Raw genomic sequence first — 14,110 nt, 5'->3', positions numbered from 1 at the left:
ATGCGGCTAAAAGCCTTGGCTACACTGAACCAGGTGATAAGTTACAACCACCCTATTAATGTTTGTAAAGCCACCATATGAGAATTGAAGATATGAGCCTGCTATACATGTAACCTGTATAGGGTTTGGTGAATATGTCTATATGCCGATAAATTGACTTTCCAAACATTGGGTAACTAAACATTACGGATGAGCTTGAGTGAGATATCATCAAGAAAATGGTACTTTGAGCCTAACCCAGTCCAAAAAGCTAGTCCAAGATTATATAAGGATGCCTTTAACCAATTTGGTGAACTAACAGTAAGCGTTTTCGATCCTTTTGGTGGTTGTTAATCTATGAGTTCATAGTTACCATAATCATGACCCAATATTCTCTTTCTTCTATAATGCCAAATTGCCTGAAAGTATTATAGTATTTAGAAGTAGAATGTATATACAGAAGGTATCACACTATCACTGTCCATTTTGCATCGAAAATTGTCTTTGATTTTCGTTGATAATCCTTTCCAAGAGAAAGCTCCTTCCCCAAAAGATGCAAATCATTGCATCCTAGTGAATACGACATGGCGAATACTGAAATTGATTCACAATAGCAGTTGGAAAGGCAACATCAGATCTAGCACCTATAAGATAGTGTAAATTGCTAACTAACCTTCTATATCTCTTGAGATTACTAAGAAGCACTAAGAGGGTCCACCTAAGTCCTAACCTAGTAGAGGTTTACCATTTAAATTCATAGATGTATCAATAAGTTAAAAATCCATCATACATTTCTTCCAAGTACATAAGAAGTAATGTTTGTGGCAAGTAACTTCTGTGTACATGACATAAACATCTCTCATTTTCAGATATGAAGTTGGCATCCAAGAAGTTGCAAAAGATTCTGCATTGGGAAGATTAAGAGGAAGTGATGATGTGGTATGTATTGTTCACTTTCACCTCCCAGTTTGCTGTTTCTTTCGTCCCTCTTCTTCTTGTTCCATTACTTTGGTTTCCGTTGGGAATTTTCTTTTAACTGCTATGGAGCTGGTTTAACCATATCATATGCGTCGCCAATGTTTAAAGCCCTTTTGTGATGTCATTTAGTGTAGTGATCTATTACTTCATGCTGTGATTTCAAAGAACTGCTCATCTATTACCCATGCCTAAGGCAAACGCCTTACTTTGTCTTTACTCTTTACGCATCATCTGGTGTTGCCCTGCAAAACTTTATGTAGTTAAGGTCTTCAATTCTACCTTAATCATAAAATGTTTCCCTTGTACTTATGAGGTCATACAATCAGTAAGATTAATGACTTGCTTTTGTTGAAGAATGACTATGATGATTGAACGTCTGCAATTCGTTTGTCTGCAGGTGGAGATATACAGTCGTTGTTACGAGAAACAACCTTTGGTTATCCAAGGTGCTGGAGCAGGAAATGATACCACAGCAGCTGGTGTCCTAGCTGATATCCTTGACATTCAAGATTTATTCCCTTAACTGAGTATTATACACTGAGATACAAACATTCGATCCTCAAAGGATGAAAAATCGACTCTTCCTGTCCCTCTGTTTCCAGATTGGAGATTGAAATCAGGCTAAGAAAGCTCACGCATTCTTTGAAAAATCTATCGATACACAAGAGTGCCTCGTCAGTTTACAGTAGATTATTACACAATTTCTCTCATGCATAACCGTCTCAAATGGAACAGTTCAAACTGAGTCATTTGCTTCAGTGCTGGACTAGTATTTAGGATTTCACTTCAGCTTATAATCAGTTTGCTTTGTAATGACCATTTTGGTACCTCAACTTTTAATGTTATCACAATTTTAGAGACTTATCTCTTAGATATTATGCTTTTCAATGTATGAAATGATGTGAATACTGGCCAGAAATTGCTCATATCTCCACCATAGAGATCGATGAGGAATGCCTTTAACGATTAAAACAAATGGTGTTCTCACAAATGTAAGTTTTTCTTTTTCCTCATAAGCTTTCTACTTGCTTGAACTTTAGGATGATTTTAATTTTAGATCTCAATACCAATTAATGTTACTTGAATATTTTTAGTTCATGTATTGCTTCAACTTTCATCTCAATAGCAATTCATGTATACTTGTTCTTTCCCTTTTCAGTGAGTTTAGAGTTATGCACATGTCCACTATCGAATTCAAAGCTCTAATAGAATTCAAAGGTGTACCATACACAAGGTTTGCTTCCTATGTATCAAAAATACAAATGTTTGCCTCCCAATAAATTTAACACCTAAAAGCATCAGCACTATTCAGGTTTTTATTAATCATAGAGATCGATTGGGAATACCTGTGATGATTTAACTGAATGCCTCTCCAACTGATGTAAGTTATTCTTTTCCATCAGAAGCTTTTTATTTTTGTTGACTTCACTTTGCTTTTTTGTTGATTCTTTTCCTTTTTAAAACCTTGTTGAGCAGTGTGGAATGTCTATTGCTCAAATCATAAATGTTGATTGGGAGAGCCATTAAAACGAGTGCTTCTCCGATAGATGTAAGTTATTCTATTTCCTTAGTATAGGGAAAATGCATAAGTACCCCCAGCCTATGCCCAAAATCCCTGAGACACACCTAACTTTTACTAAGGTCCTATTACCCCCCGAACTTATTTTATATATAATTTTCTACCCCTTTTTGGCCTACGTGGCACTATCCTTGAAAAAATTGTCAACACACATTAGGCCCACAAGATAGTGCCAACGCGTGTTTCTCAAATGGTGTAAGTTTTTCCTTTTCCTCATAAGCCTTCTACTTGCTTGAACTTTAGGATGATTTTAATTTTAGATCTCAATAGCAATTAATGTTATTTGAAGATTTTTAGTTCATGTATAAAAATAATATTAAATAAGGTATAATATAACTAATACATGTATTATTTTCTCTAATATCTCGTATCAAATGACCTCTAAGTCTTAAACTTGCAAGGCAAAAAATAGGAATTTAAAGACTTACTGAATATAGAAAGGAACACTTATTTTAAGACAGGTCAAAAACAAAAGTATGACACTTAAATTGAAATTGAAAAAATATAAAGTTCTAACAAATTTATTTCGTTGAATCTTTACTTAATAATTCTACTGAGTTAAAATATTAGAGATTTGTAACTTCTGTTAATTAACACACTATTACTACAACAATGTATTATACATACCTATTATTATTATCTCCAAAAACACATACTAGAACTGTTAACTTGCTTCTTCAAGGAACTTTTTCACTAAAACATTGTGCTTCAATACACAGAGGATCGGGCCATGACAGTTCGGTGTACAAAACATCTTCCATTAGTATGAAAGGTAAAAAAATTGTATCTCAAGGAATGTGATGTAGATTGCCTACCCTAAAAAAAAATTAGTATCTGCTTTCACGGGTCAAATCTTTATGACCTATAGTCACACGGAGACAAATTTACATAGCACAATTTGTTTCCTAGAATAGGTAGAAGTCTTAGTAAGCAGTTATGTGTATATATATGAAAACTGTACATCGTGAAAATGATAAAATACAGAAGAATTCAGATACCAACATTATTCTTACTGTTCTTCATGGTATCAGAGCACCAACATCGAATTGAAATCGAAACGACACCCGAATAATTTTTTTCTTCACAATGGGAGACCAGACACCCACCTCTCTTCCACAATTTGTCATCGTCCATCACGATAACTCAACTTTCCCAACGAGTATTGTTCTTGATGAAACGAATTTTCCCTCTGGTCACAATTGATGGAGATGCGCATTGGTGCACGAAATAAAATTGGGTTCTTGACAGGAGAAAAAGTGAAACCAACAACGAATGATCCGAGTTATGCGACATGGATTACTGACAATAACAGAGTTAAGAGTTGGCTCATTGATTCAATGAGCCCTCATCTTATGCAGCGATTTATCCGACTCGCCACAGCCAAGGAGATATGGGAAGCTATTGCAAAAACCTTCTATGATGGATCTGATGAAACTTGTTTGTTTGAGTTAAATAAAAAATCTTTCNAAAAAAATAATTAAAAAGACATGCTAATTAAAAAGGCATGCTACAATAATATCAATAATTTGCTATAGCGAAAAAAATGTTATAGTAGAAAAATAATTAAAGAGTAGTGACTTTTATAAAAGAACAAAAAAATATGCTACAAAACGAGAAAGGAGAAAAAAATGATTTTAATTCATGAAGATGTCTTAATATGCAACCCATTTTGCTTATATATACCAAATTTAACTCTGTTCCTTTCACTTTTCTCTTGAACATAAGTTTTAATTTATTTGATGAGATCAGTTTTGGAATTATATAATGATATAACTTAAAGGAGTCGTTTGATACCTGATGCATGTATTAGTAATACATGAATTAGTTATGATGAAATCTATATATTATTTTATGCAGAGATTTATTATGCATGATTTACTTATTCATGTATTACTTATTTCATCTTTTATCAGAATGTAAAATTATCATTCAAATAAGAAATTCAGTTCTGTTAAATTCAAAATTCCACAATAATATTTTCAAAAATGATTTAAAAAAAAAAAAAAATAGAAAGAACTCTTCAAGAAGGTAAAGTAAAGTAAACATGTTAATGATATGGTAGGTTCTTTTTGCACTATAATGAGTCTACTTTCTTTTTTCCTACTCTGTAGTTTGTACTTTATTTTAAGACTTTCCCACAATGACATTTATCTTTATATCATTTATTTAAGGAAAACTTAAAGTGAATGTGACCAGAAAATTTAATTGTTCGAAAGTTGTTTAACATACCATTGACATCTTTTGATCCAAATTTTTATTTTTTCTAATGATCTTCTTCTATCTTTAGTTTTACACGTCTTCTGATTGAGTTATAATACATGCCAAGCTTCTATAGAAGATGAGAACTTGTAAAATGCCTTTATGAAGTGTTTGCTAAGTTGTTGTCGCCTAATTTAGATTCCACTGAATAAATCTCTAACGCCTTACTTTGTCTTTACTCTTTACGCATCATCTGGTGTCGCCCTGCAAAACTTTGTACAGTTAAGGTTATACAAACAGTAAGATAAATGACTTGCATTTGTCGAAGAATGACTATGATGATTGAACGTCTGTAATTTGTTTTGTTTGTCTACAGATAGAGGGATATATACAGCCGTTGTTACAAGATTTATTCCCTTAACTGAGTATTATACACTGTGATACAAACATTCGATCCTCAAAGGACGAAAAATCGACTCTTCTTGTCCCTCTGCTTCCAGATTGAAGATTGAAATCAGGCTCATTAAAACACATGCATTTTTTGAAAAATTTCTCGACACACAAGAGTGCCTTGTCAGTTTATGGAAAATTATTACGCGCTATCTCTCGTCTATCTTGTCATTAGTGAAATTGAGTCATATATTTGCCTCATTGCTTGACTAGTATTTAGGATTTCACTCCAGCTTATAATCGGTTTATGTTGTAATGACCATTTTGGTACCTAAACTTTTTATGTTATCACAATTTTAGAGACTTATCTCTTAGTTATCATGCTTTTCAATGTATGAAATGATGTCCTAAAATAGAAAAAAAGAACAATATATCTAAAAGAAAGTCTTCTTTCACTAAACCTTATTTCATGACCCCAGCTTGTTTGAGACTAGGGCGTAGTTACTGTTATATCTAAAACTTGGCGACTACTGAACAATCAAAGTAGCAACAAGTTGGTCCTCCATCAGGCAAAAGAGCTAGCATAATGTTAGAACAGACACACTCAAGAAACTGATTTGAAGAATAAAAATAGAGTGAACTTCTGAAATTCCAGCTATATATTAATTTGCAGAAGATCTGAATTTATACAAGGAAAAACCTAACCATTTCCTATCTAGCAGCCACTTACGAAGTGGATGTTAAAACTAAATAAGAACATGTGCCACTAACAGCCATAAAAGAGCCACTAACTTCAGAAAGTTAAGCAACTAAAGTTGACTAAGTCTAGCTAGAAAATAAGAAGCACTAAACTGAAATAAAGTAACATCAGTATAGAGTGTAATTGATCCATTATGTTTCAGGCTACTTGTGTACTCTTGGACAAACTAAAATTAGTATAGATTGTTAATATTGATGCTACTGATGTTAATAATCACTTGGCAATTGTGAAATATGTTGAGGGTATTTACAAATTTTATAAGCTCACAAAGGTTTGCTGAATATCATATATCTCTGTTTCGATGCTGGGGTAATTTCTTTAATGTGACAAATAATAGTCACATTAAGGAATGTCAGCACATGTCCTATTCAATAGGAAAAGATGGTGACTTTGAGAAATTGAAATCACTCTTTAAATCAGAGCAGCTGAGGACATTACTTCCAATCAATATCCAGCTCTATTACCCATATAAACTAAGCAAGAGGGTGCAGCATAACATACTGCCAAGACTAAGATCCTTAAGGGTTATAGGATTAAGGAGTTGCCAAATAACTTGTTTATAAAATTAAAGCTCCTCAGATTTTTGGACCTTTCTTGGACAGGGATTGAAAAGTTGCCAGATTCCATATGTGCATTGTATAACTTGGAGACACTTCTCCTGTCATCTTGTGCTGATCTTGAGGAGCTACCGCTGCAGATGGAGAAGTTGATTAACTTGTGTCATCTTGACAGAAGCAACACTTGTTGCTTGAAGATGGCGCTACATCTGAGCAAGTTGAAAAGTCTCCAAGTGCTAGTGGGAGCCAAGTTTCTTCTAAGTGGTTGAAGGATGGAAGATTTGGGTGAAGTACATAACTTGTATGGATCTGTATCAGTTGTAGAGTTGCAAAATGTGGTTGATAGAAGGGAAGCTGTGAAGGCAAAGATGAGGGAGAAGAATCGTGTTGACAAGTTATCATTGGAGTGGAGTGAAAGTAGTAGTGCCGACAATTCACAAACTGAAAGAGACATACTTGATGAGCTATGCCCACATAAAAACATAAAAGAAGTCGAAATCAATGGATATAGAGGGACAACATTTTCCAATTGGCTAGCTGATGCTTTGTTTCTTAAGCTAGTACAGTTGTCTATTGATAACTGCAAGAACTGTTATTCCTTGCCATCACTAGGAGAACTCCCTTGTTTAAAATTCCTTTCGATTAGAGGGATGCATGGAATAACAGAGGTGACAGAAGAATTCTATGGTAGTTTGTCCTCCAAAATGCCTTTTAACTCTCCTGTGGGGCTAAGATTTGTAGATATGCCGGAGTGGAAGCAATGGAACGTACTAGGAAGTGGAGAGTTCCCTACACTTGAGAAGCTTAAAATTAAAAATTGTCCTGAACTCAGTTTGGAGACACCCATCCAACTTTCATGTTTAAAAAGGCTTAAAGTTAGTGGTTGTCCTAAGGTTGGAGTTGTTTTTGATGAGGGGATGAAACAGATTGAAGAATTATATAATAGTGATTGTAACTCTGTTACCTCCTTTCCTTTTAGCATACTGCCCACTACCTTGAAGAGACTAGAGATATCTGGTTACAAGAAATTGAAATTAGAGGTGCCAGTTGGATAGTGGATATATTACTCAGTGTTGGGTATCCACATTGGAGTCCGACTAAATTCGGATTTGCACATTTCAACGGGGTGCGCTCTTGACATGATTATTTCCATTCCACGGCTTATGCTCCTAAATTCTAATTAAGGGTAGAAAAATCTCAACTATTTCACCACAACTCATATGAGTTATATTGGATATACAAGTGCAAATATTTTTGAGAAAACCCAAATAACTAAATCTTACACTCATTAACTACAACAACTAAAAAATATTTATAGCCCTCAAATGTGAAGAATTCAAATTTTGGCCATGAAATGACACCATTTTCTCACACTCAAAATGATGTTAAATTTCATGAATGAAACAATATATATTACTTAGGTTGAAGCCCCATTTTCTTCCTTGTTTTCCTAACGTATAAATCCTTAGACTTGATCATCCCGGGAACTAATCCAATGATCGTCGTGAACGAAAATTGAGCCACTGCATCTTGCCTTCCTAATGAAACGATGATCTTAGGCGATGGCCGAGGCTCGTATATTGCAAGTTTGATTTCTTTTCCTCCGCTCATCAAAAGTTTCAAGTTCTTCGCGGCCACTAGAGCATGTTTTTGAGCCGAATATCCTTGTTTAAGTTCCTGATAGCAAAGAAGCATCAGAATTCAATTGAAACATTTTCAAGAAATAAGAGATATGCAGTTTAGTGCTTACCTTAATATCAGTTATATCACCAACAGCAAATATGTTTCTGTGACCCTTGATTCTAAGATTTTCATCAACCTTCAATCTTCCAAAATTATCGATTCAATCCTTCAAATACGTCTCCCTTAACCACTCTGAACCCGGTGGCTTTCCCGTGCNACCCATCCAACTTTCATGTTTAAAAAGGCTTAAAGTTAGTGGTTGTCCTAAGGTTGGAGTTGTTTTTGATGAGGGGATGAAACAGATTGAAGAATTAGATATTAGTGATTGTAATTCTGTTACCTCCTTTCCTTTTAGCATACTGCCTTGAAGAAACTAGAGATATCTGGTTGCAAGAAATTGAAATTAGAGGTGCCAGTTGGATAGTGGATATATTATTCAGTGTTGGGTATCCACATTGGAGTCCGACTAAATTCGGATTTGCACATTTCAATGGGGTGCGCTCTTGACATGATTTTTTCCATTCCACGGCTTATGCTCCTAAATTCTAATTAAGGGTAGAAAAATCTCAACTATTTCACCACTACTCATATGAGTTATATTGGATATACAAGTGCAAATATTTTTGAAAAAACCCAAATAACTAAATCTTACACTCATTAACTACAACAACTAAAAAATATTTATAGCCCTCAAATGTGAAGAACTCAAATTTTGGCCATGAAATGATACCATTTTCTCACACTCAAAATGATGTTAAATTTCATGAATGAAACAATATATATTACTTAGGTTGAAGCCCCATTTTCTTCCTTGGTTTCCTAACTTATAAATCCTTAGACTTGATCATCCTGGGAACTAATCCAATGATCGTCGTGAACGAAAATTGAGCCACTGCATCTTGCCTTCCTAATGAAACGATGATCTTAGGCGATGGCCGAGGCTCGTATATTGCAAGTTTGATTTCTTTTCCTCCGTTCATCAAAAGTTTCAAGTTCTTCGCGGCCACTAGAGCATGTTTTTGAGCCGAATATCCTTGTTTAAGTTCCTGAGAGCAAAGAAGCATCAGAATTCAATTGAAACATTTTCAAGAAATAAGAGATATGCAGTTAGTGCTTACCTTAATATCAGTTATATCAGCAACAACAAATATGTTTCTGTGACCCTTGATTCTAAGATTTTCATCAACCTTCAATCTTCCAAAATTATCGATTCGATCCTTCAAATACGTCTCCCTTAACCACTATGAACCCGGTGGCTTTCCCGTGCAAAGAAAATGGCAATCCGCTCTGATAGTTTCCCCAGACGAGGTGAAATATTTTCTGTTTTCACTCGAGTTGTTCGTGCTATTACTCAAATCGACAGATTGCATCAATTTCACTTCCACATTCTTGTTTTTTAACCATTCTAAAGTCTTGTCAGATGCTTTTGGACCGATGAACTCTAGTAATCTGGATCCGTCATGCACCAAAGTTACCTTCTTCTGAGGAAAATCGACAGCAATTTCTGCAGCAAGTTCAACACCAGTAGGACCACCACCAACAATCAATATAGAATCAGCTGCTTTTATCTTTTCATTCTCTGCAACAACAAGATTAACGATGCAAAAATTAGTCAAACGTCACAACATATTGCCAGTAATATCCTCACTAATACATCTCAACATTCACGACAAGACAATTGACCGAATCCCATGAAAACTTGCTAGAGGAACCGCTCAACGTATACAAAATGCCCATGCTTTAGCTTTGTTTTATCATTTTCCAAAAAGGACACTAAAAACAGTCGAGCCTCGCGCCATTTTGACTAGTAATATCAAGTAGTAATCTACAACGTTAACAGGACGCTCACAAAATAGAGGATTTAATCACTAGTACATCTCGTAAGAGAATAAAGCAGTCACGATCAAGACAATTGGCTGAACCTCGTGAAACTAAACTTGCCAGAGGAGCCGATTTACAAATAAAGAATCTTTGCTCAAAGGATACAAAACACAAATGCTTTAGCTTCGTTTTATCATTTTCCAAAAAGTTGATAAACTTAGCGAGCATAAACATTTCATATGATTATATGTACAAGTAATTTGCTCGTTGGAAAGCAAACAAGATGGCAAATCGAACGAATTAAGCACATGGATGATATCTTAAAGAAGTCTTTGATGCTATGTAATATGTATATATACCTGTTTGATATTCTTCCAATCTATCTGTTCTAGTTACAGGCAGGGGATCGTAGTGACCGGTGGCTACCACAAGATAGTCATAGGTAACTTGATGTCCATCTGCAGTCAAGACTTCTTTGTTGGTGATAGTAGTGACTTCAGACACTATGAGACGCCCATTGGCGAGGTAATCTTTGTGGTGGATCAATGATCTCTCCGCGAACAAAGGCTCTACCGTTGCTCTTAAGCTCGCCCATGGTATCTCGAAATAGTCCTTCCTGTTAAAAGGTTTTTTTCTACTCATTAAGACACATTGAACCAAATTGAAGTACACCACAAGGATTGATTTCTCAGATGATCACTCAACTAATAGTTGTTTATCTCAGAAAGTCATTTTTCTTCGAGATTCCAAATTTCTTCAGCAAAAGTGACTTTCTAAGATCATAACTATGGAGGCCTTTTTTCCAATTTGTTCTATTTTGAAGAATCCAAGCTTGATGGACAAAGCTATACCATACTTGTACTAGTGGAAGTACCAAATACCATGTGAAATCAATTGAGGTGAAGACAAGCTGACTCAGACATCACGATTATCTAAATAATAAATAATAATAATTAGCAAAACTTATTGAACTTACGGATCAATAAGAGTTAAATCTTTGCAATAAGGGAACCAGCAACTCCGCCACCGATCACCACCACTCTCCTCCCTCTACCGCCATCGCCCCACTCTGGTGGATTCTCCATTATACTCATAATTATTTTCTTCACAAAAGAAGAAGAAGAAAAAAAAATTGTGGAAAATTTACGAAAGAAAAAAAAGGCAATTCAAGAATTGACAAAATAAATAAAGAAGTAGAAATAATATGGAAATTGTCAACTACGTGGAAGTAACAGCTGTTTAAATAAGTAATATTTTTAATGACCAAGTCATGATGAAAAGGACAAAGAAAATAACATCTTGTTTGAATGGTTGGTACCTGTATTATTATTATTGCATTGTATCGTTTGTTTAAATATAATATTTATGTATATTTATATATATTGTTTTTTTTTTATAATTGATTTGATGTAATCGTGTCAGTATTTTATTCTTTTTATTTTATCTTTATTTATTATTTCCGTTGCTGTAATTTATATGGCACAATTTGAAATTCATAAGTCAAAGATTGTGAATTTGGGTAGAATTTTTTTTTTGAAATAAAAAATTACTTATTTGGAAGCTACGTATAAAGTATTACTCCTATAAGTTATAGTAACTGGCAAATTCGAAAAATATGAAAAAATTACGATCAAAGAAAGATTGAATTGCAATATTAGAAAAGTATCACATAAATTGAGATGATAATAATCATATTTTATCGTTTAATATATCCTTTTACGATAGCTCTACATCTTTACTTTTTTCATAGGTTGATTCTTTAAATTGTTAGTATAAAAAATTAATTAACAATAAAAAACAATACAATCGATTTATATTTATATTATAATACAAGACAATATAATACGATATATTATGGTAAAATAATAGGTTGTACCATCCAAATTAGAAAAGTGTCAGCATAGAATGATTCAAATTAAAGGAAAGGAAATTCAATTTACTATTATCGAAGAAACCTTCAAACTTTCTAGTACGTGTATTTCATTTTATATGATATTATTATTTTTATTAATATATTCAAAAAAAAATTAATTTTTATATTTAAAAATAAATTTCAACATGTTCATATTTTCTTAATAAAAAAGTTTTTATAGACATGTAAATATTTGTCATTTTTATGATAAAACTTTCTAAGTCATACCATAAGAAAATGTCAGTATTTAATTAAAATACATCCCATAAATTGATAAGAAAAAAAAAGATATTAATATAATCCCATAATTTAATACGAAAAAAAAGATATTAATATAATTTAATTTTCTTGAATTGGTGTACCTAGGATATGTCATTTTATATCGTGTCTCATCATGTATACATTTGAATAAATATCAAGAGGCCACTTGTTATTACTCATTTTAGACTCTACCACCACCCAAGGAGAGGAATGGTCGATGGAGTTTATTTGAATTTTTTCAACGGAAAATTATATTATTGTTATTTTATACACGAAAAATTACTTTTATGTATAGTATATAATAGATATTGAATTTGCATCGACGTTTTCATGTGTTAGCTTTTTCTTCATTTTTTAATCCTCTTCTAGCTTTACCTACATGGCAAGGGAAAAATCAAAGGATAGAACTGGACTAATCCTAAATCAAAGGGTCAAGAAACTCAATATATGCTCAAACAACTTGGAGTAGGGCCTTCGTTCTGCACTATTACTAATATGAAAATAATGGTCAAAATTAGATTAAATTGTCAACTGCCCCCATTGGAAATATAGAATTGACTATTGACTTTGAAGGAACTGGAGTTACATCTTCTTTTCCATTCAAGAGGTTTTACGCATTTTCATGATCTTTGAAGACCACGAAAAATGGACAAATTTCTTTTCCTAGGAACACATATAAGATTCATCACTTCAAAAAGGGAAAAATTTTCAAGAAAAAAGAGAGATGCAGTTTAGTGCTTACCTTAATATTAGTTATATCTCCAACAACAAATATGTTTCTATGACCTTTGATTCTAAGATTTTCATCAACCTTCAATCTTCCAAAATTATTGATTTGATCCTTCAAATACGTCTCCCTTAACCACTCTGAACCCGGTGGCTTTCCCGTGCAAAGAAAACGGCAATCCTCTCTGATAGTGTCCCTAGACGAGGTGAAATATGTTCTGTTTTCACCAGAGCTGTTCATGTTATTACTCATATCGACAGATTGCATCAATTTCGCTTCCACATTATATTCTTGTTTTTTAACCATTCCAAATTCTAGTAGTCTAGATCCATCATGCACCAAAGTTACCTTATTCTGAGGAAAATCGACAGTGATTACTGCAGCAAGTTTAACACTAGTAGGTCCACCACCAACAATCAATACTGCTTTTATCTTTTCATTTTCTGCAACAACAAGAACCTCGCAACATTTTGACTAGTACATCTCAACATTCATCACAAGACAATTGACTGAATCCCGTGAAAACTTGCTAGAGGAGCCGGTTTACAAATAAATAATCTCCACCTAATGGATACAGAACACCCATGCTTTAGCTTTGTTTTATCATTTCCCGTAAAGGACATCAAAAACAGCCTAGCCTTGCGCCATTTTTACTTGTAATATACAACCTAACAGGACAATCGCAAAAGAAAAAATTTGTTACTTTGAAGCTGATGTTAAGTTTTGATGATTTAACAAAAGAAAATGTCTTCTAGTATTAGGACTGATCAAAGGGGAAATGAATGGATAAACTCAGCATGAGAAATATTTGTGTGTCTTCATCAAAAAGGGGGAAAATGTTATATTATAGTGTTTTGATGATCCTCACAAATGCAGGGACCCGGTCCTTGGCAGAGTACTTCCGTCCAGATTCAAAGTGGTGCACAGTTGTAAAGCTATCTTTATAGCTGTCTTGNAGAAATATTTGTGTGTCTTCATCAAAAAGGGGGAAAATGTTATATTCTAGTGTTTTGATGATCCTCACAAATGCAGGGACCCGATCCTTGGCAGAGTACTTCTGTCCAGATTCAAAGTGGTGCACAGCTGTAAAGCTATCTTTATAGCTGTCTTGTCAGGTTGGTTGGCGAGATGTGCAGCGTATTCACCAATAGGAAGGGCGAACGAAGTTGTTTGTTTAAGTGGTCAAAACCTTTGTTGGTAACTGATATATACAACAATAAACAAACAACATTGTTTATTCAAGAAGAGAGAGAGCTAGCAAGTC

The 14,110-nt window shown here is 34.0% G+C and overlaps 3 protein-coding genes and 1 pseudogene across 3 annotated transcripts in view; 2 read left to right on the top strand and 2 right to left on the bottom strand.

Moving 5' to 3' along the window:
- LOC125844265 (uncharacterized) overlaps window positions 1-1,821 on the top strand; it is an 86,370-nt gene extending 84,549 nt beyond the window's left edge. Inside the window, exon 9 of the mRNA XM_049523545.1 lies at window positions 1,355-1,821. Coding sequence (XP_049379502.1) covers window positions 1,355-1,480 — 126 coding nt within the window. The 3' untranslated portion in view covers window positions 1,481-1,821. The remainder of the gene's footprint in view (window positions 1-1,354) is intronic.
- Window positions 1,822-6,714: 4,893 nt separating this feature from the next.
- On the top strand, window positions 6,715-7,497 carry LOC125844463 (putative disease resistance RPP13-like protein 1). The gene has a single exon (XM_049523777.1). The coding sequence runs from the start codon at window positions 6,715-6,717 to the stop codon at window positions 7,495-7,497; it is 783 nt and encodes a 260-aa protein (XP_049379734.1).
- A 263-nt stretch (window positions 7,498-7,760) lies between these two features.
- Window positions 7,761-11,031, bottom strand: LOC125844263 (uncharacterized; annotated as a pseudogene).
- A 1,442-nt stretch (window positions 11,032-12,473) lies between these two features.
- LOC125844462 (uncharacterized) lies at window positions 12,474-13,494 on the bottom strand. Its single transcript, XM_049523776.1, has 3 exons — window positions 13,485-13,494; window positions 12,862-13,289; window positions 12,474-12,494 (listed from the first exon to the last, which is right to left on the bottom strand). The coding sequence occupies exons 1-3, from the start codon at window positions 13,492-13,494 to the stop codon at window positions 12,474-12,476; spliced, it is 459 nt and encodes a 152-aa protein (XP_049379733.1).
- Window positions 13,495-14,110: the final 616 nt, after the last annotated feature.

The sequence above is a fragment of the Solanum stenotomum genome, chromosome 11 (genome assembly GCF_019186545.1).
Source record: "Solanum stenotomum isolate F172 chromosome 11, ASM1918654v1, whole genome shotgun sequence".
Lineage (NCBI taxonomy): Eukaryota > Viridiplantae > Streptophyta > Magnoliopsida > Solanales > Solanaceae > Solanum > Solanum stenotomum.
Note: the sequence above shows the minus strand (reverse complement) of the source record. Positions and strands in the feature narration are given on the sequence as shown.